General features: G+C 39.0%; 1 protein-coding gene across 1 annotated transcript in view; it reads left to right on the plus strand.

Annotated features, from left to right (window-relative positions):
* The window catches only part of FRAS1 (Fraser extracellular matrix complex subunit 1), a 423,467-nt gene that overhangs the window by 144,378 nt on the left and 256,019 nt on the right, over positions 1 to 23,070 (plus strand). Inside the window, exons 3-4 of the mRNA XM_077770550.1 lie at positions 7,480 to 7,587; positions 15,371 to 15,463. Of these exons, the coding sequence (XP_077626676.1) occupies positions 7,480 to 7,587; positions 15,371 to 15,463 (201 nt within the window). The remainder of the gene's footprint in view (positions 1 to 7,479; positions 7,588 to 15,370; positions 15,464 to 23,070) is intronic.

Consider the following 23,070-nt stretch of genomic DNA (forward strand, 5'->3'; position numbering starts at 1 on the left):
ATACTCTTCTAGGAGTGTAGTTTCCACAGCACTCTGTAGTGGAATATTTTGTAAACATTTAAGGTGTGGGAAAGTTAACTCCTCCTTATCTTGGAAACTGGAGGATTTTCTAAAGCTCTAAATGTTACAACTACTCCGTCTGTAGCAGAAAATAACATCATCAACTGGTTAAGGTTGTGGCAGGTGACCAAACTCATAGCTAACATTTATTAAGTGCTTCTTATGTATCAGTCACTGTGCTAATAAGTATATTAATTTAGAGGCCCCTTGGTGGCTCAGTGGGTTAAGTGTCTGACTCTTGATTTCAGCTTAGGTCATGATCTCATGGTTCATGGGATCAAGCCCCATGTCAGGTTCTGTGCTGACAATGCAAAGCCTGCTTGGGATTCTCTCTCTTCTCCTCCCTCCACCCCTCCCCCTCTCTTTCAAAATAAATAAATAAACTTTAAAAACCATATATTAATTTATTTCATCTTTACTATGCACTCTTTTGGGTTCTGTCTTATCTGTAGTTCTATCTTACCTGTAGGAAGTGATATTTCAACGGAGACCTGGAGGATATGTGGAAGTTAGATTAAAAGGGGTAGGAGTATGCTTTGTAGGCATAGGGAATATTTTAGGCAGATAAGTCATTTAACCTCACAGTCCTTTCCTCTGAAGATTTGCAGCACTGCCCTCTTGTGCCTCAATTTGGCCTGTGGAGTGAGAGAGTGGAAGCAAGCATGATTTGAACTGGTAAGACTGCTATACAACAGAAGGCATTCTATCGTTATTGATATTATATGACAGTAGTATAGCATGGAAGAAAAGGATGGGTTTGAATCCAGATCTGCTCATGACTAGAGTGCTCTGGACAATTCCTTCAGTCTTTCCACACCCTCGTCCCTCATTTATAAAATAAGGTAGTGATACGTTGTTCACAAGTTGCCGGGAGGAACCATGGCACATGGTGGGAACATCTTCCTTTTCCTTCCGCTACAGTTGCTGTGGTCCCACACTACCCTAAGGAAACGTATGTCCAAGAACTTGATGTTAACTTGCCATGCTGTTCAGCGACTCTTGTCAGCCAGTTGAACAAAGACATTTTCCGTTATGTGTAGCAGCTGTCTTTTAATCTGGGATTCTTGCTGTTGCGTCTGTATCCAGACTGATATTCTTATTGCTGGCGCCTTTGGGTTTATTGTTTTAAGACAGCTGGAGAAAGAGATCAGGTACAAGCTAGTGTCTTCAGGATGCAGTAATGGGTAACTACTTAGGTCTTTGGTGTGGGAAACAAGAAACTCCATAAGGGGGCCTTATATGGGGCAAGCTTTTGACATAGGTCTCAAACAGGAAGTGGTCTGCCATTTTCTCTCTCATTTGGCATTTGCTTCTCCTGAAAGGAAAGAATTTAATGTAAAGATTAGGACTCTTAACTTTTCTTAACAATATGTGTCTTCTGCTCCTTTTTATTTGAGGCTGGATGAGGAGCTTTACATGAACTTTAAAATGAGTCTGAATGAAAAAGGTATTGTTTATCTAAGCTGTCTGAGGAAGGGCACTTGGGGAAAAGAATTGAACTCTAAAATAACCTTATGAAAGTTATTGATTCGTTTCTTTATGGTTCCTTGACAAACAAGAACATTATTTTTGTGCCTGAACTGGAGCTGGGTCAAAGAACCCGTTTTTATGGATTATCTTTTCTGAAAACCAGACTTGTCTGAAAAATAAACCTCCAGAAATGAAGATATGAGATCCAGTTAAATATTGTGGCCTTCTGTTGCTTTGAAGGGCAAATAGGGAACACAATTAATTTTTAAAAAGCTTACTGAATGCAAGAAGGTTTGGGAATAACTCAAGAAGTTTAGATAAATGGCTCACTGTTACAAATGTGGTAGGTAGTTTGATTTAACTCCACTTCCCACATGCCAGTTCAATGCCAAAGCCCAGATCCTATTTACCTATGGTTGGCAGAAAAAGAAATACATTTTTGTTGTTGTTGTTCTTCTTCTACCTTATATTTTAAAGGTGACTCTAAAAGATCATGTAAGTTTCACCTACTATGTGTGGATATTGTTCTAGACATTAAGGACACAGAAGTGAACAAACTGCTCTTTTAGGGTTAATTTCTAGTGAGAAAGTGAAAGACCATTAGTAAACAACGGTATAATAAAACGTTATGTGGTGACTACTAGGAAGAAAACCCAAGTAAAGGAATAAATAGATGCGAAATACTATCTGTAGTATTTGAGCAGCCACTTGAATGAAATGGAGGAATAAGCCATGGTGATGTTTGGGGGGAAAGACAAATTCCTCTGCCAAACACAGGGAGTGGCACGTTCTGAGGCCTTGAGCTGGGTACATACTTGGTAGTTCCAGGAATAGCCAAGAAAACCAGTATAGCTAGAGACAGGTAAAAAAGGTTTCAGAGAGAAGGTAGAAAATGAAATCAGAGAGAGAAATAAGGTAACACTTGGAACTTTTTAAGGAGGAGAAAAGCATGACCAGGTGCCATCAAGTTATGACAATGCTATCCTGAAGCCATCTACATTCAGGATCCCCACTGTGGAACCTGGTTTGCTCCAAGTTCCATGCTATGCTCCCCAGAAGGTGTTTGGAGAGACTTTCGCACCCACTTCCTCCAAGGTGATTCCAACAGCTCTCACTTTTCATACCCAAACTTGCACCCTCACCATGCAGTCTCCAGCTAGGTCCTCCCATTTGACTCAAGGAAGCTTTGGGTCCCCCAAGGGCTTACCGAAAGGACAGAAAAATCAGTAATTCTTGATGCCAAGAAGATTCATCAGAATTAGGAAAAGAAACTTAGAAAAGGGAGAGTGTTGCACCATCTTGCAGAATACCAGTGTACAGGGACCTGATGCCCAAGCTGCCCACAACTATCCCACCACCCAGGGAAGCCAGGGTCCTGGTCCGTGTCGCCCCACCTGGGAGTTTCTCATCAGCTCTATATCCCAGCGCTGCATTACCTAAAGATGGCTTTGAGAAGCTGAAATTTTTGTGAAAATATTTTATTTAGAGAAATATATTTCATTGAATAAATGGGAAATATAAATGCCTATTATATTGGTCAAGCTTTTCTAGAAAATTTTAGTATGCTAAAGAAAAATCATATAAGTTATATATTTTTATTGTTGAAAAAATAGAAACTGTAGGTAAGGATAAAGGGAAAAATCCCCCAAAAAGTTACCTACAATCCAAATCCAGGGATGACCACCCTTCACCTACTGGTTTATATAATTCTGTACTTTGTTTCCATGCACATTAAGTATATTTTTATTATAAAAATGGCATTATATTCCACATATTATTTTGTAACTTGAAAACACATCTGTGGGTGAGCTGTATGTCTTTTTTCTCATCTTTGGTCTAAGAAACCAAGGGAATTTAAAATGAGATGAATTAATAATTAAAGTAGGATTATTATATCATTCAAATTGAAGAAAATTTATGTTGACAGTTGATATAACTGCTCTTACAGAATACTGTAAATAATTTCCCCCCAGAAATTTGAGTACTGATGAGGGGTACATTCATTGTATATTTTTAGCATGAATCAAATGTTCAATAAATTTAACCAAGTGAAATAAAATTTTTTTCCCTTGAATTATCTGGCTGTCACTTTAAGATATTTGGAGATGAGGCACTATATTATCTACAAGAACATTTGATTCATATATTATTAAAGATATTATAAGCTGTATTAACAGATCATATTTTGATTGCTTTTTAGGTTTGTTGTAATCTAATCCTTTAATCTATATTCTAGGGAAAAACTATTTTAAGACTTCTTTTGCAGAGTGTGTTAGATTGGAAGAAAGGATTATAAAGAACACAATTGGAATAGTAACACAGAAGATCTGTAAAACTTACTTTACAATGTTATTTCTTTGGACTTTATGGCTTTATCCAGAGTTTTAGCTATTGAGGAACTCTCATATCCCTACCTTCATAAAGCAATTTTATGGAACCATGGAAATTGATTCGTAAAGTTTTAGACCTGAAAAATATATAGCTTGGTAAAGGGCCCATTTTATTTAAAATTAGCCATAAATTACTTACTCTATGAGGACATCAATATAAGGAATTTTTGATAAGTCTGATGGCCAGATGAAGAACATAGTTTGATACCAATGAAGTAATAGCCTTAAACAGTATGGGGATTTTGTAGTGCTGTCACTTAAACATTATTTTATCAAGATCTTGCATCCTAACTGGGATATCTCAATTTGCAGGGATAGATATGTTCTTGAGGCTTAGCAAGTACTCAGGGTTGTTCATTAACTAATTCATCCAGCACTCAGGAACCGTGCTTGGTGAATGGGATATACAGAGGAATAAAATGAGATCTCCTTCTTTAAAGAGTCATTGTCTGATGGGAAGACAGATTCGTAAACAAATTCAGGAAGGCCTCTTGGTCCCGGAAAAATTTAACTTTGAATTAACATAAGGAAAAATTATGTTTCTATGAGTGAAAGTAAAATATGATTCCATGTATTTAGAAGATCCTGTTTAAAGTTCAGTAAGCCAAGTGCAGTGACTGAGAGCTGCTAACAAGTATAATCGACTGTTTCGGGGTCTGGGGTCTCTGAGACGATAATTGACATGCAGAGAAGTTGACCCCTAGTGTAAGAATGCCAGGCCTGGAGAGAGTGAAGGTGACTATGCCTTAGAGCCGTACTGAGTGGAAGGGAGTACATGGAGGAGGTAAGGCCATCCCATGTCTGCATGAAAGGAAGACATGCATTCCTGGTTATGTCAGCTCAGTGACACAGAGACTTTTCTGATTTCCTAAGTATTCTTGGAAATCAATGTGTGGATTCATTCTTCCCTTCTCCTGCAATGTCTTGAATCCTTTCTGGCCTAGGGTCCTAATTAAATAATAATTTCACTCTGCTTTACCTGTGTGTGGTGATCTGGGAAGATGGGAAAGTCAGGGGCTTTCCCTTACTTACGGGGCTGTTTTCACTCTGAGAAAAGGAAGTGTTTAGGAGATGTTTGCTAAATGACTGTGACATCTTAGAAAGCATTTGGATTAAAAATAAATTACATTTAATGGGCCCTTAGTAAGTTCTAGGCACTGTTCAGATCTCTTTAAATACATCATCTCATTTGATCCTTTCAACAACCCTGTGAATTAAGTACTACTCTACAGATAAGAAACCCAAGGCACAGACACCATGATAACAGACTCACTGTTCTTTTTGTTTTTTTGTTTTTTAATGTATATTTATTTATTTTGAGAGAGAGAGAGAGAGAGAGTTAGAGGGGAGGGACAGAGAGAGAGAGAGAACCCCAAGCGAGCTCCACGCCATCAGCACAAAGCCCGATATGGGGATCGGACTCACAAACTGTGAGATCTTGACCTGAGCTGAAATCAAGAGTCGGCCGCTTAACCAACTGAGTCACCCAGGTGCCCCAATAACAGACTCACTATTCCGAATGGTGACACCAGAATTCAAGCCCAGGCAGCTTGGCTCCTAACCCTGAGTATTTAGATCTCTTAGAGTTTTGCAAACTTGAGCAAATTACTCAATCTCTAGCATCTTGTTTCCACATCTGTAAAGTGGGAATAGTCCTAATAATAGTGCCAGCACTACAGAGTTGTCACACACGTCAGCGCTTTGCAGAGAAGTATGCACTACTTCCCTCTCTGCTGGGCCCAGCCCTCTAGAATGATGGCAGAGGTCAGAAAAGCAAATGAGGCCACCCTCCCCCAATACCACAAATGCCTCCTCTGTCAGTGTTTCTTGCTCCAAAAGACATGCATAAATAGCATAACAGTGAATAAATGGTAGCCATTAGCTTCATGAAGTTGTCATTTTTATTTAATCTGTATCTTGAAACTGATATTAATGTTCTTAAAATCAGCAAGGAATATATATTACCTCGTGCTTTGGAATGAAATCTGTTGTTTCCTCACCTACTTGTCATTGCTCTTTCGCCTAAGAAGAGACTGTAGTTGCCAATTTCAGAGGAATGTGCTATAACAATAAAAGAAAAAAAGAAAGAAATTCAGTGGTTTTCCAAATCAGGTTCTAGTACCCATTTGCTTTGGCTCAGAGTTTTTGTGAATTAGCCACTGGGAATGTCATCTTACCTCAGATATATCTTGCGTTTCTTAAATGACTTTGGATTTGAAGCACATTCCCTGAGACGTTATATATTTACCATTTCCCAGTCTGCAAGAATGACATCATTTGTGCTTGGGAATGTTGTGCACATCCATGTAAATATGTACTAGTGTTGGTATGTTGGACATGGTCTTCCAGAGAAACAGAACAGAAAGGAGACATATGTGTATCTTTATATATATATATATATATAAATGTATATNTGTATTTATATGTATAAATATGTATACATATTTATATGTATATACACACACACACATACATACATACATATATAGGGGCTGGGAAGTCCAAAATCTGTAGGGCAGGCCAGCAGGCTGGAAATTAAGGCAAGAGTTGAAGTTGCAGTCACGAGTCTAAAATTTTGAAATTTATAGGGTAGGATGGTAGCCTGGAAACTCAGGGAGAATTTCCATGTTTTTAGTGTTGAGGCTGAAGTCTTTCCTGTCCAAGAAACATCAGTTTTTGCTCTGAAGACCTTCAACTGATTGGATGAGGCTTAGAATGTAATCTCCTTTACTTAATGAACTGATTGTAAATGTTAAATACAGAATATCTTCACAGCACATGTAGGCGGTATCTGACCAAACACCAGACACCATAGCCTGGCTAAGTTGACATGTAACGTTAACATGTAACATTAATATCCCACTTGGTCTCTGCTTTTTTGTGGGGAAGTCCCAGCTCATCCCAGTTCAAGTCAAAGACCCTCATGTTCATAACCCATAATAATTTGTGAGAATCTTATGGATTGTGCTCATATGCATGCTTCATTTGTACCCCAATATGTTCAGTGTACAGCTGGGCATATAATAGCTATATGTTGATTGATCTGCTTTAAAAATATTGACCTACTCTCCCAAGTCCTTGTGCTGTGAGTATTAGAATATGCAGTAAGCAAGAGCTAGAAACTGAAGTCTAAGGTGCTGATATGATCTACTGGCAAATGCAGCTTTTAGGATGCTGGTTACTGCTAGTCCCAGTGTCATTTTCCTTTAAACATGCTCCGATGGCTTCTGTTAGTTAACAGCAAAGAGAAACTTCAAGTCAGGGAGCAGCTAGCTTGTCCTCCTGAGGTTTCAGACCAATCGATGTTTTTTACTCTGGATATCGACAGCTCTCTGCCGCATGCCCTTGTTTTTGGCTACGTGGGCTGACTGTGGTGAAATGGATTATCCTGCTTTTATTGCCTCTTGGGGTTTAATCAGTGCCCAGCAAGCACTGTGTGTGCCTGTGACTTTCCGTTGCCTTTTAATTGTTTAGGCTGTGGAGCTGTTGATGGTGCTGCTTCTCTGTGCTCATACCTTCTCTGATCAGTTTTTAACTCCGAGCTTTTGCTTTGTTGCAGGATGCCACAACTTGGAAGCCTGATTCATGCCAGAACTGCCGTTGCCATGGCAACATCGTTATCTGCAAACCTGCTGTTTGCAGAAACCCTCAGTGTGCCTTTGAAAAGGTATGGCATCCTAATTGTTTCCTAAATGTATCGGTGAAGTCAGAGAAGATTAGGGTTTTTGCATCTTTTCAGTCATTTGGCTCCGACATCTATCCCAATCTCTAACTGGAAGCCTTATGACATGCAGAAGAGAATTTTACATATAAGAATATCTTAATTTCTGTTTATTGAGAATTTATTCTGGACCACATGCACAGTGAAAGGCGTACAAACATTATCCTATTTAATATCATGTTGGACAGGTATCTTTATCCCCACTTTACAGGTGAGAAAATGAAGCCTGGAGATTTTGAGCAACCCAACCATGATTATGTAGTTAATAATCTGCTGCCCAGAGATTTCCTTGGGGCTGGCAGATGCCAAAGCTATTGATAATCACCACAACATTTACAAGCCATTGGATGGACTGAAAGTCAACATTGACTTCTTGAAGATGATTTTCCAGAATTATTTGTTCTGCCACTGACATTTATTGTGCTGCCATTGAGCTCTCTAGGAGCATAGGAGAGGCTTTGACTTGAGAAATCTCCTGGTTGACCAAGTATGTGAGAGATATTTCCTCCTTTCCCCTTTGTTAAAAATTTTCAGGGTTTTTTTCTGACTACACACCTATTCTGTTAGAATATTTTTTCCAGGTGCTGACTCTTTTCTTTTTAAAGTGAATCTATTAAAAAAAAAGCTTAAGCTTCAAATTTGAACATTTGAACTTTGTGGAGAAGACTAAATTATTTTCTTTAACAAACATTCTGTCAATTTCACAGGTACAGTTTATTTTTTTCATTCTCTTCCTCCTCCCATAATAAGGAACTTTATGCCATCTAGCGCTAATATGTTTCCATTCGTTTCTAACATTGGAGGGAAGTTTCTCTTCACCTTTCAGTGCAGTCCTCAGTTTCTTCATGGGTTTATTTCTGAGAAGCTGGGTGTACATCCAGTGTTAGTAAATTTGATAATCTTTTGTTGTAAATGTGGGGCTTTCTATTTTATGGAGCAAATATTCCTGAAAGATCTTTAGAATCTCAGAATCTGAGCTGGCTACATAAGGGCCATGAAGACATGGCCTCTTCCACTGCATGTGAATAACTGTGGTATCCTGTAAGAAGCCTTGAATGAAATGTTGGAAGATGTTGATTATATTGCTGCAAATTAAATGTGTTCTGAACAGGGGTCAGCAGACAAAATCTGGCTTGCCACTTGTTTTTATATGACCTATAACCAAAGAACACTTTTTACATTTTTAAAAGGTTGGAAAAAGATAAACAGAATATTTCATGATATAAAAATTACATGAACTTAAATTTTAATGTCCATAAATATACTTTTATTGAAACACAGGCATACTCATTTGTTTATGTGTTATCTATGGCTGCTTTTACAGCACATGGACAAAGTTGTGTAGTTGTGATGTAGAACAGATGTGGCCCTCAAAGGCTAAAATATTTATTATCTGGCGCTTTACAGGAAAAAGTTTCTGACCTCTGTTCTGTACCAAACATGATGCTGTCCCTTCCCAATTTGCTTTTCTAATTTTTCTCATCTCAGTAAACGTCAACTTATTTCTCCCAGTTGCTCAGGCAAGGATACTTAGCTTCATCCTTGACCTCCCCACCCCCCACATTTCACATTTAGTGCATTTGCAAACCCCTACCTTTTCCTTCATAAAACCATAGGTTCCAAATGCAATTTCTCTGCTCTTAACTCTGGTTCTACCTGTTATCATTTTTTGTCTGTATTCTCACTGTAGCCTCTTAACTAGTTTTACTGTTTCTATACTTGCTTCTTCACTGTAATTGATCTAGCAGCCAGGGTTATCCTATTAAAATTTAAGCCAGATCATGTTGGTTCTCTCCTTAAACTCCTCCAATGACTTCCAATGGCTTCTCTTCTCACTTAGACTAACTGCTTACAATGCCCTGTGTGACTACTGTACCCTTGTCATTAATCTAGTGTTCTTTCCCTGCTTCATACACCAAGCCTGCTTGGTGTTCCTGGATATGCCAGGCACACTTCTGCCATTAGGGCCTTTGCACTCTGATTTTCCTGCTAAAATTGCTTTCTCTTTGGATATATATATATATACATCAATTTATATTACATGTATATATATATATATATATATATGTATATGACTTGATCCTTTGCCTCCTTTAAGTCTTGCACTGATGCCATTCTATTTAAAATTTCAAATCTCAGGGCACCTGGGTGGCTCAGTCAGTTAAGCATCCAACTCTTGATTTCAGCTCAGGTCATAATCTCTTGGTTTGTGAGCTTGAGTGCCTCATTGGGCTCTGCACTGACAGCATGGAGCCTGCTTGGGATTTTCTTTCCTCCTCTTCCTTCCCTACTCTCTCCTCTCTCTTAAAATAAATAAATAAAACTTGAAAAAAAATTGCAAACCTCTACCCTGCCACACATTTCCTATTCCTCCTCCATGCTTTATTTTTCTTCTTGGCACTAATATCTGACATACTATATATTTTACTGCTATTTCTTGTTTACTATCTCTTTTATTCACTGTATATTCTCAGAACCTATAATAGCACCTGACACATGGTAGGCACTCAATAAATATTTTTTGACCAATTGAATGAATGAATGAGAGATGAGGCTAGAGAGTTGGTAAGTTCAAGGTTATGGAAAGCCTTGAACTATGCTGTACTATGGAGCTTGGGATTCTGTTTTTAAGATAATAGAATACTAATGTAGGCATAATGTCCAGCTTTTCTTTTAAGAAAGATCTTTTTGTTTTTTCTAAGATAATTGGAAATGAGGGGATCAATTCAGAGGCCATGAGAATAATCTAGATGAGGGGATGAGCACCTAAATCAGAGCACCGGTAGTGTAGGGCTTAAGAGAAAAGGGCAGGTTAAAGAACATTTAGGGGATAACTAGGCAGAACTAAATGAAGTTAGGATGGTGAGGGAAAGGAAAAGGAGAGATGACTCCCATATTTATGGTTTGATCATTTGTTAGCTGAACCATCGACTGATATTGAAAAATAGGATAATAAGGATGGATTCATTCTGTTTGGGAGGAAATGATGATTTTACTTTAAGGAATGTTGAGTTTGAAGTGTCCATGGAGGAGTCAGGTGGGCATGTCAAGAAGGCAGTACATATATAAGGCTAAAGCTCAGAGGAGAAGGCAAGGTTGGAAATTTTGTGTGAGTATTATTAGCGTATAGTCAGTAGTGTAAGCCTTTAGAATTAATGAGCTCATCTGAAGAGTATGAGATCAAGGAAGGGTGTACTTGGGGGAACACAGTCATTTACAAGGAGGTAAACATAAGAGAGGGATCTTAGGGAGATTAAAGAGACATGGTCAGAGAGGTAAGAGGTAAGAAGTGGCCAGAGAAGAGATCTGTATGATGATAGCCAGGAGAGTAGAGAGTTTCCAGAAGGAGTTTAGATCAACAGTGTTGATCACAGGCCTCCCTGAAGGTGGTGTCAGTGGAGTGGTGAGCGAGGAAGCTGTATCACAGAAGTTTGAGGAGTGAGTAGACAGTGGGGAAAGGAAACCAAGTAAAGGCTGCTCTTGCAGGGAGCTTTGCTGAGACTAGAAGGAGAGAAATGGGGCATTAGGGAGATGCCAGTCATTTGTGAAGTTTCTTTGAACCTACCCTCCCCAACTGTTGAGCCCTCCTGTGTGCTGCTTTTATTATAGCTCTTAGACCGCAAATGCTTATTTATTTATCTGCTTCCTCCTCCAGACTCTTAACTTCTTGAGAGCAAAAATCATGTCTTCTTCACTATTGCAGCCCTTCAAATATCACAGTGTACGATGCTTAGTCAATACTTGCAGAATGATCAAATAAGAGAAGGGAGAGGGTTTTGTTATTGTTTTCATTTTGGATATTAGCATGAGAGAGACATGACCATGCTAGGAAGAAAAAGGATGGTGACCTAGAAGGGAGAGAGAAGCTGAAGATATGGTAGGTGGGGTAGAGAGGACAGACAGAATGAATGAATTAGGAGGAGTGGTTTTTAGGAAGCAGAATTTGTGGGATCCAGAGCTTGGGGTGGGGAGGACAGCCTCATTCTCTAAAAGTAGAAAGAAAGAGCCATGGATAGATAACAGATATAGTTAGATTTGTAAGTAAGAAAACAGACAGGATACTGAAATAGTTCATATCTAATCTTACTTTGTGAGGATTTTGAGGTTTCGTTGGGAACAGAGAGTGGATGTTAGGAGCTGTCACTGAGGGGAGAAAGGGACTGACCAAGGTTGAGGTAAAGCATGTGTGGGTGGGGTTAAGGGCCCATGGGAACAGGACGCCAGGAACCTGTGAGGGTACCAAGCTGCACAATGGTATAATTTTCTCAGCAATATTTACTAGCCAGGTGTAAGAGAAGAAATGGCAAATTGTGGAATAGATCCTTGATTAGGATTTTCCATATTAATGGAGAGAAAGAATGAATATACAGTAAGTATTGGGCATTGAGGCTAACATGAATAGGAAAATGAGGCCAGCTGGGAGATGAATGACTTTGAAGGAAAAAGTGTCATTCTGCTGAAGGACAGGAGATGAGTGGGAGTGAGGGTGAGAGAGAGCTAATGTCCAGAAAGTTCATTTTAGAGAGTTGAAGGTTTGTGGTATAGAATAATTTAGAGTGTAGATAGGTCCCAAGGTCAACCATGACTATGGGGGGACTCAAGTGAAGTGGAGGGGAAGACTATTTGAATTGAAGTGGTTAAGAATGTCCATGAAAGGGGGCGCCTGGGTGACTCAGTCGGTTAAGCGTCTGACTTTGGCTCAGGTCATGATCCCACGGTTCATGGGTTCAAGCCCTGCGTCGGGCTCTATGCTGACTGCCAACTCAGAGCCTGGAGCCTATTTCAGATTCTGTATCTCCTCTCTCTCTGACCCTCCCCTGCTCATGCTGTCTCTGTCTCTCTCTCTCTCTCACACACAGAAATAAATAAAACATTAAAGAAAAAAAAGAATGTCCATGAAAGGATAGAATGTCACTTTCACGGACATTGAAGTTGCCCAGAATTATATCTAGACATAGTGTAGAAAAGAAACTGAGACCTAGGTGCCAAATCTTTAGTGAGTGAGTATGAAGGAGTGATCAGAAAGTTGATGAGTGATAATAATAAAAAGAATGACATAATTGAAGATTGTGAGCTCTAAGGAGTTTCTTATGTGTAAAATGAGAGGGTTGGACCAGATGATCCAACCATAAGAAATTTCCAACTCCCAAGATCGTGTGACTGTATCATAGAGCACTTGGGTTCTTTATTTTAAGTAATGAAATAGAACTACAAGAGGCCTTTGGAATTCAGTTAGTTAGACTTTCTCATTTTATACACAAAGAAACAGACTTTTAGGGATTTAGTCACTTGCTCAAAGACACAGAGCTAGCAAGTTGCCCAGCCATGACAAAACCTTAGTCCCTGACTCATGACCTAATATAATTTCTACTCTACCATGTTGATTTAAGTTTTCCTTTGTGTTTCTCAGCAGCATGTGCTGTTAATTCAAATCTGCTATGGTATACTTACATTAGTTCATGGCAGAGGTTAATGAATCACCATTGTACCCTAAGTTATTTGTTACTCTCATCTTTTTAAAATGTTTAAAAGTCCTTTTACAATTTGTTTTACTCATGGACTGACTGGAAATAATCTATTGTCAATGGAAATTTTGATACATCTTCTTTTTCCATCTATCTATCTATTTATCTATCTATCTATCTATCTATCTATCTATCTATCTATCTATCATCTATCTATCATCTATCTATTCATCCTATCCATACATAATAGATTCTATATCCAGTTCTCTATCTAGAATAGCTAGCTAGAGAGCTAGCTAACCAGGAATAGGGAGAAAGACAGAGACATAGAGAGACTAAGAAAAAAGAGAACAGAGGTACTTAGAACCTTAATTATTTAACCCAGTCCTGTGAGGACCAATCCTCTCTTCAGGATTTCTGAATATATATGTATACAGGAGGACAATACCATGCAAAGGAACATCATATTACATGGTGGGGTTTTGGCTGCAAACCTCAACGAAGCTAATAATAGTATTTACCTAATTAAGTTGTGAGAATTATATACTGTGTATATACATATACATAAACATAATACATATCTACACATACACACATATATGTATATGTATATGCTTAGAAAAGTACCTGGCTATTCTAAGTACTCAGTTAAGTGTTAGCTATAATTACCAAATGATCATCATAATTATTGTTGGTTGATTTTTGTAGATCCTAGGCAAGTAATCTTGCCCAGCAACCCTAGCAATTTTCATTGATGTCTCTTGCCCATACAGTCACTTCCCATGTTCCCCATGCTCCTTGATTTTTATCCACCTTTCTCTCTTGCTCTGCTTCCATGTTAGAATATAAACAACAGTTGGATTACCTTATTTTCTATCTGTGTGAAATTCTTAATGCAAATTAGGCTAATATGGTTTCTACAGTTTACTGTGAAAATCAGACAAGTGTAGTTTCCTCTTGGGTTCAGAGAGCAGCACTCTTTTGAAAAGTCATTAATGTTGCGTAGTATGAACAATTTTATAAAATCCCATATTGTATACTTTATCTTTTGTCAAGCAAATAGGAAGAATTTGGTGATCACTGTTGCTAGGTAAAATTGTATTTATCTGTTTAGTGGACTAACAGTGGTAAAGTCTTAGTCCCATTTCTCAACCACTCTTGTGGATGTAGTTACATAAAATTAGAATTCTCTTGTAGGTACATTTCTTTAAATGGAAGCAGCCTCAAGTATCAAAGAAACATTAATACACGCACACACATGCATATATTTTTTTCATTCTACTGGATGAATTCTTTGTAGACTTTTATTCTGTGGACAAGCTGTGATTCCCTGGCTAATGCAGGCTCTCACCAGTTTTGGTCAAAATCATTCATTGCCCGGTCTGTCACATCTTTAAGACTTGTGGAAACACTAAGCTATCTAAGTGGAGAAGCACTTAGAAGAGGATCACTGGGCCCCAAAGACAAACATACGCTCTTTGCTCCACAGTTTTAATAACGCTTGGATACATGGAGTCTTCACAGTGGCAAATGGATGGTTAGTTAACTTGACAACTTCCCAATAAATCCTGGGGTATCACGTGGTAGCCCGTTCCCTTGATAGTATCACATCTTGATAGGAAACACTGTTGGAATTACAGTAGCCCTGACAAACAATGTAGATCTTTATTGGAGCCCAGGAATTCTAGCCGGCTCTCCACAGTACACGTGATACCTTCACAACAATGCTGTTTCCTCTCCCAGCTTTGTCAGTCCCCTGCCCCATGTGCCTTGCAACTCTGGTCAGTAAAAGTGAACATCAGAACTTCAGCCCCCTCCCCAGCTCCCGCTGGCTGCATCAGGTCTTTGCAGGTAGCTAGAAGACCTGCTAGTTCTGTGCCCCCACCAGCCCCCCAAGTCTTCTCTTCTCAGCTGAGGGAAACAAAGTTTTCAGTGAGATACAGCTCTTCTCTTACTCTATCTTCTTTTCCTGTGTGACCCTCAGATGGAGCATTTCCAGTGAATAGAATTCTCCACTTCATTACATGTGAAAAGGTGTAGACAATTTTCAAGGAAATTGCTTTCACAGGGGGGGTTCATTTTAACTTTGAGAGCTCATCTTGACAGAGAGAATCCTTTTTGTCAGTTTATTTGATTTATCCCATCTGTTGTTACCCGTGGAAACTCCTGAAATTTAGTGTATCTGAGATGACTTGGGGTCTGATGAGCCACTGTGAGTGTGTTTCCTGCTGCTGTTTTACACTGAGCTGTTTTAAAATGCTCAGGGAGAAGTGCTTCAAATAGCTGCCAACCAGTGCTGCCCTGAGTGTGTGTCGAGGACTCCCGGATCTTGCCATCATGAAAAGAAAATCTATGCGGTAAGTGTTTTCTGACCTATGGTTGATTCTATGCTTGTAGATCATTGACAAGGGAAAGCTGATTGCTCAACTTGTGTTGACAAGAGAGGTTTTTTTTTATTTGCCTGGGCTGTGGAGGACCTGAGGCTCATTTGACTTTCCATGGACATTTGGGTTTCTTGAATAGGATTAAAATGGTTCTACTTATTTCATAGGTCCTATGTAAATATTTGTAGATTGAATTTGTGTCTTTAAAGAGTAGTTTGACAATGTTAATCCAAGAAGTTGTGATGCTGAATAATGAAGTACCACCTTGTCTCTGTGTACGACATACATTGTTTCCCTTTGATAATTACAAACAACCCTGAGTGAGTGAATAGAGCAGATATTATTACTCCTGTATTGAAGATGAAAAAGTTGAGTTGTGAAGAGCTTAAACTTGCCCAATATCTTATTACTAATAAGTGGTATAACCTGACCTAGAACCCAGGTTTTCTTACTCCTAATTAAGGCTCTTTCCATTACGGTAAGGTTTCTACACTTCAGCACTATTGATGTTTTAGGCTTTGTTGTGGGGCTATCCTATGCCTCATAGGATATTCAGCATCCCTGACTTCTACCCACTAGATAGATGCTGGGAAAACACCTGAGTCCTGGCAACCAGATATGTCTTCACCCATGGCCAAATTTCCCCTAAGGGGCAAAATGCTCACCTACCCCCATTTAGAACCACAGTACTAGAAATTGATCCTAAAGTTCTTTTATTGTACTTTCTCATTCCAGATCCTTTAGGATTAATTTATAGACATTAAGTATTGATTAAAAAGTACCATTGCAAGGTACTTTATTATAGGATTTATGAAAATGGAATGGATACAATTAATCTTTACTTACACCTAAATGTTACCTTGAGGCAGTAGGTGATGTCAAATGTGGTAGAAAGAGGCTCTTTGCTTTAATCCTCATCTTCCACCTGATACAAACCTCTCCCCAAGTTAGTGCCTCTGCCCATTCAGGCTAGTGGGATTTGATATGCCCACTCCAGGTTGCTATTCAGTGTGAGTACCTAAAACTCGATGAGCATAGTGTACTTTCCCCATGAGACAGGATCATCTCCCTTGAGCCACTGTCTCCTAATTACCTGAGGAAGCCACTCTTTCAGTTCTGCACAATGTGTTCCTGAAAGACACCCAAGCAGGATCTATGCTGGGAATGTCTTCATACCACATATCAACCTTTGCTGCTCAATTCAATCTGTATTATGTGGAGCGGTGTAAACCTTGCATGCTGCCCTGTGAAATGGAAAGTGCTGCAGAGCACAATGATGGTGGAAGTAATGCCAGCTCATAATGATTTGAATAGGTGTGTGGTTCTAGGTCAAAAGCACCAAGCTGAATCTCTCAAATGAAGGAGCACATAGTATCCAAGATAAGGTTAGGGAACAATCAGATGTCTCAAGTGAGTGGTGATACCAGGGACATGCAAAATCAGAATTCAGTAAATCTTTGTACTCGAATGACATTTATCACTTGTTCTCTTGTGTTATATTTGTGCACATGTGCAATCTTCTTATCTTGGTTCAAGATGCTTGAGAACATTGACAGTGTTTTCTGCATCTTTGTAGTGATCTTCCTTGCTTCCCACCTAACAAGGCACTTAACATTGAACTTTTCCCAGAGTGGGTGCTCAGTAAACCTCAATGGAGGATTCAGACAATGAATAAATTCCTTCTCTAACTTATCGATCTCCTTGTCCCACTGGCATGCTTGTCATTGACCAACGACCTATGTGGCTGGGTGGTTCTAAGACTACCGATCTGCCGGTGGATTAGTTAAGAAATGGAATCCTCTTGGCCTCCAGCTTTCTCTGGAAGAGTTCAGAAAGTCCTCTTTCTTCCCCAATCCTCCCACCCCATTCTGCTGTAAAACATCACATGGAAAGTGCTAAACTGGGTAAGAACATATCCACGTGTCGTTTTCCCATATGCAACTTCCAAAACGTACTCCTCAGAAAATGTTATATTTCTGGTACTTGATGTAAGTGAGAAAAAAGCTGAATTTCAGGACTCTATTTTGAAGGAAAAAATCTCTAGAGGTCTACTTCTTCAAATAGAGATAGAAGAATGATTTTTTTAAGGAGAGACAAAAAATCTTCTAATTTTAGTCTTAATAAAGTTAAAATGATCAGATTTTTTGTCTTTCTGCACTTCCTTCCTCTCTTACTTTCTTCACTTTCCCTAGATTCTTGCAAAGGCCTTTTTAATATTATTTGTTTTCTTGTGTGGGTTAAATATTTGTCTGGGTTTGCTCTCTCACCTTGTCACTTGTTTCACTTGTTTTTTTCCTGAATCCTGGAGAATTTTTTTTTTTTTTTGCTTTTGCTTTTGTCCCTTTTGGCTTCCTTGGGAAGCAGTCCAGAGCACCCTCCTCACTTGCCAAACAGCAGTAATCTTCTCTTTAGTTTCTGGCTTGCATCCCATAGGGTAGGTCATGGAGACGCTCTCCCTGTAGCTACAAAATAGCCCATATTTTAAGAACTTTAGAATGGTGATCTAAGGTGAAAGCTTTCTCCTAAGAGAGGGCTTTACAAGAGGCTTTAGGATAGAGTGAGTGTGGCAGGAGGGGAATTAGTCAAAGTGATACAGTCTCCAGAGAATACAGTCGAAGCAAAGGAAAGTCAAGGATGGGCCCAGCCCAGGGCAGCATGAGGAGGCCATCCTTTAATGAAACAGTGTCCCCTCACCAGAGGACCGCCTTTGCTTGCAAGATAGACAGCATCTTACACAACCAGCCTTCTAACAAGTCAAGACTAGTCCCAACAGCTTCCCTGGAGTGAGGAAAACACTTGAGCCTTTTGGCTGACTACAGGTTATTTGAGAGTCTTACATGGGCTTATTACAGCCAGCATTTGGGGAACTGTTTCATCCATGACCTCCCGAAAACTATCCCTTCAAATTAGCGTTTGGATCTCTGCCCAGTCTTGCCAACCATTCAGGGAGACAAGCCTGAAATATGTTTTCCTAAAGAGCATTGGAATGCTTTTCCCTGTTCTTTCCCCACAAATTAGCTTCTGAAAGGGAGGGAAGAGGACCATTAATCCTCTCTCTTTCCCTTTTTACTAATTGAATCCCATCACTAGATAATGTCAGGCCTGAGAAGATAGTGCTTGGAGATTCACCGAAAAAGAAAGCAGCAAGTGGTTGATGCCCTAGTGCCCACATTCGATTGAACAGAGGAGCGCAGAGGGAGAGGTCTGCTCCACTTGCCGTCTGTGACGCTAAAAGGAGTACTAATTTATGTGTGCGAAGGAAGAAATGAATATTGAATTCTGCAGCGTCGTTCTCTTCAAAGTAGAGTATGTAATTATAATATGCACTGAACATTCCCAGATAGTTAGTATTCTAGATCTATAACTTCATAACAGGAACAAATTATATGAAGAAAAATTATTTTATTGTTCTGTCAGTAAGCCAGGCAAATACTTTATGACCTTATCTTTCCTTTGGACTTATGTCAACAGCCAGGCCGACTTATTAGTTGGGCATGCAGAAGAATATATTTAAGACGTTGTCTGCAGAATGCTCTTTTGTCCCATGTCAAAATCTCATATTTTCTAAAGGTATTAATGAGGTTAAGATGACACAGCTAAAACCAGGTCTGGGAGCATTGCTTTTTGTATCTATTATTCCTTGACTTTACAAAGCTCTCTTTGCTGCTACAGTGTTTATAAAAAATGAGGCTTTTGTAAATGGGTGTTGAGAACACTAGGAAATTATATATATAATTATTACTAATATATATATGCATTATATATATATTAGCATGTGCCAAACCCCTTGATCTCTAATTTCCTTCTGCTGAGGGCAGTATCACTGTTTTAAGGATAGGCGTAGGAGATGAAAATGGAGGGGACTTACATGACTTTTTCCCAAGAGAGATGTGGGAGCAATTTGTCTTCATCACTCTGTGCATTTTGTCATTTTTTAAAAGTGTTTATTTATTTTAAGAGAGAGCGCAAGCAGGGGAGGGGCAGAGAGAGGGAAAGGGAGAGAGAGAATCTCAAGCAGGTTCCTCACTATCAGCACAGAGCCTGACACAGGGCTGTGACTCAAGAACCATGAGATCATGACCTGAGCTGAAACCAAGAGTGGGTCACTTAAGGGGCTGAGCAGCCCGGGCACCCCCTCCCTTTAAGAAAAAATGTTTATTTATTTTGTAAGAGAGAGCACACAAGCAGGGGAGAGGACAGAGAGAGAGAAATTGTGCACTTTGGATCACCATCGGGATCCTCTGTGGCTGTGACACCAAGCACTGGAGATTCCCTACCAAATGTTTGTTGTTATTCCCATAATTTTGAAGCTTATTCCGAAGGGAGAATCACCTGCCTCGTTTTATGTCTCTTGAGTTAGGTAATAGATGCACATCATTAGCGAGCTCAAAGGTACTGAAGAGATTAGCTACTACAACCCTCTCATTTTACAGATGAAAAAAATGTGGTGATTGACAGGTTGTTATTGTAATTAATTTTTGTGGTCTCTGTGTGAAAGGTGGTGTGATTGCAAATGTTTAAGAAACAACTGTTAGTGTTTCTTAGTAGCAACAGTACAAGTCCTTATTTTAATGAAGTGAAATGTCAAGATGTTTAGAAGCAATCTCTCGACTTTTAATAGATAAAGAAGTTCACTTCAAGCTGTTTTATATGCAGCCTTCACATTTCACTTTATTTAAGACGTATAAATGATTCATTTGATATTTTAAACAGTAGTTTGCCTTCTGATGACAAAAATAAAAATATGTTTATGGTGAAAATTCAAAAACTAAAGAAGTGTACGAGAAAAAAATATCATTGGTAATTCTCAAGCTATGAAAATCACTGTTAGTGTTCTCTCAGTTTTTTGGAGATTAGGTAGCAATGGAGATGGATAGATAGATAGAGATCTATGCACTTACCTAATTGTAATTATACTGTGTGTACAGTTTATGTCTTACTTTTTAATATAAAGTGTTGTGTATAGTTCCCTGGCATACACTTGGAGAACACGATTTCCTATTATTAGGGATTTGTGTAGCTTCTAATTTTATTATAATATTTCCAATTTTGCTATATATAGAACAATGAAGTGGTTTTCCTTATATTTAAACATTTTGTGCATCATTCATTATTTTCCTCAAACAACTTCTTAATGAAATGGAATTCCTAGTATTTAAACTGTTTTGTGTATCATTGATCATTTTCTTCAGATAACCTCTTAAAAGTGAAATTAGTAGGTCAAAGCATCTACAGATTTTGCTTATTGAAGCTGTGAGATCTCTGGTCATTAAAATTCAATTTTAAATTGTCTGTGTCTGATGAGAAATCCAGTGGGAATATCACAGCTTGTGCAGCCTTTCTTCAGGTGTGATTGCCTTGGGTAGGCCCCACCTGACTGAGTACTCCAGGCGCTGTGGTGAGGGAGGGCTCCGTGAAGGGGAAAATGCTCTCCACTGCTCTTGCACCAACACTACGATGAGTTTTAAACTCTTCCCATATCCAATATTAAGAAGTATTATCCAATTTTATTTTAATTAATATTTTGTTGCAATTTATAGCGTTAAATATTCTATAAGCTTGTCTTTCTGTTGTTTTTTCTCATTGCTTATAAATGATTTTATATAATAGCATTTAGTTCTAATTAATATAATTTGCAATTTTTATCAGTTTGTCGTTTGCCTTTTGATTTTGTTTATGAGGTATTTTTGACAGACTTTTAAAATTTTAACTCGTTAGGTGCTGACAGCTTGGAGCCTGGAACTTGCTTTGGATTCTGTGTCTCCCTCTCTCTCTGCCCACCATCCCCCTCCCTGCTTGTGTACACACACACTCTCTCTCTCTATCTATCAAAAATAAACAAAATTAAAAAAATAAAATTTTAACTTGTTAGAACCTATCAGTTTTTCTCTTATGGTGTCTTTCTTTGCTTTTATGCTTAGGCTTTTCAAAGCTTAAAGGTCACTTGTCCCCTATCTTTTATTAGTCAACAGTTTATTAGCAAGTTGTGGGCTTGCCCATTTATGTGCTGTACTCAATTTGAAATTTTATATTTAATTATAGCAGAAATAAAAATTGGTGGTAGAGGACTTGGCCTTGACATTTATGTCCATTTCTACGTCACAGTTGGCACATGGGTGTGAAAAGGAGGAGGAGGGCCATGAACTCAACACAGTGGAAAGAGGTGGGAGGATTGAGCATCCTCTGCCTGCCACCCCTCCCCTCCCTTGCTCGCTCTTTAAAAAACCACTTCGTGTAATCCTTATAATAACCCAGTGAAGGGGGTGTTGTCATACCATTTCAGTTAGTTTTTCAGACCAGAAAGCTGAGATTTAGAAAGACTGAGTCGCTCACCCACAGTTCCCAAGGCAGGGAGGGCAGAGCTGGGAGCTTCCAAGGAAGCCCTTGGTTCATCTGACTCAGCGCATGCTTGCATTATTGCTCTCTTGTGCTCCAGTAGGTCCCCCTAGGAGAAAGTAATCTTCATGATAGTAAGGGGAGGACTTGGTTTCCAAATGATTGGATGGCCGTGACTACCTATTACTATGATTGTAATGGTAGCAGAGATGTCAGACATGGCTTACTTGCAACCTGGCTGTAATTTGCTGAACAAAGCGGTACTGACTTGTTTAGGTAAGACAGAGTTCTTTTGTGTTTGGGAATGCTGAATAACTGTTCTGGATGCTGGCTTGAGGAGAAGCAAGAGGACATTTATTTTCTATGCTTCTCAGTCACATAGTTGTAATCCCCAGATTATATTTAGGTGATTGAACACCTGGAATGTGTGATGTTTTTAGTGGAAATCTATACATGAAGTGTGCTGGATCAGTTATCATCAGATGCTGCATTTAATAGAGGCAGAGGAAAGCAGTTTCCAATATTTAAGAAAATGTTATAGGAGGAAAATTTCATTCATTAAGCTTACTCACCCCCCCCCAATCTTATGAAAGCCACCATTATTCCATTCTGGCACAGAGAACGTAAGATATTTTGACAGCTACTTCCCTAAGCAATCAACATATTTGTAGCTTTTTACATTCAGTGGTCACCCCCCTCTCACTCTGCATCACATTTGAGAGTGAGTGCCTCATTTAAATATTTTTGGTACTCAGTAAGTCATAGAACTCAAAACATGGATCTAGTAGATCACTGATATAGTGCTAGCTTTGGGAATGTCATATCCCAACCTGAAGTGGGATAGCAGCATTCTGTATGTGTAGAGTTGGCTCTGTAGTTTGTGGGAGAACTGGTGGGAACAGATGCCTCCTGCTTGCTGTCATATTTCCCCAGGACCTAAAGACCATTGGAGCAGGAGAGAAGCAGAGGGGGATGGGGAGGAGGGATAGGCAAAGAGGAATATAGGAACTAGTCAGGGTTTTAAAAAGTAAAGGGAAAAAGAGAGAAAGAGAGAGAGAGGATCAGAGTGAGAGCTATTGAAAACAATATGACTGTTATAAAGAATTCAGTAAATACATGTATGTGTATGTGTGTATATTTTACTTTAGGCTTTGTAGCATTTTTTAAATGATTCCGGCTAGGGTACCTTTTGTTTTCTTTTTGTGTCTTCCTGAAATTTCAGGTATAAATCTTAGGGATAGTAA

This window comes from Crocuta crocuta, unplaced genomic scaffold, assembly GCF_008692635.1.
Source record: "Crocuta crocuta isolate KB4526 unplaced genomic scaffold, BGI_CrCroc_1.0 scaffold236, whole genome shotgun sequence".
Taxonomy (NCBI): Eukaryota; Metazoa; Chordata; class Mammalia; order Carnivora; family Hyaenidae; genus Crocuta; species Crocuta crocuta.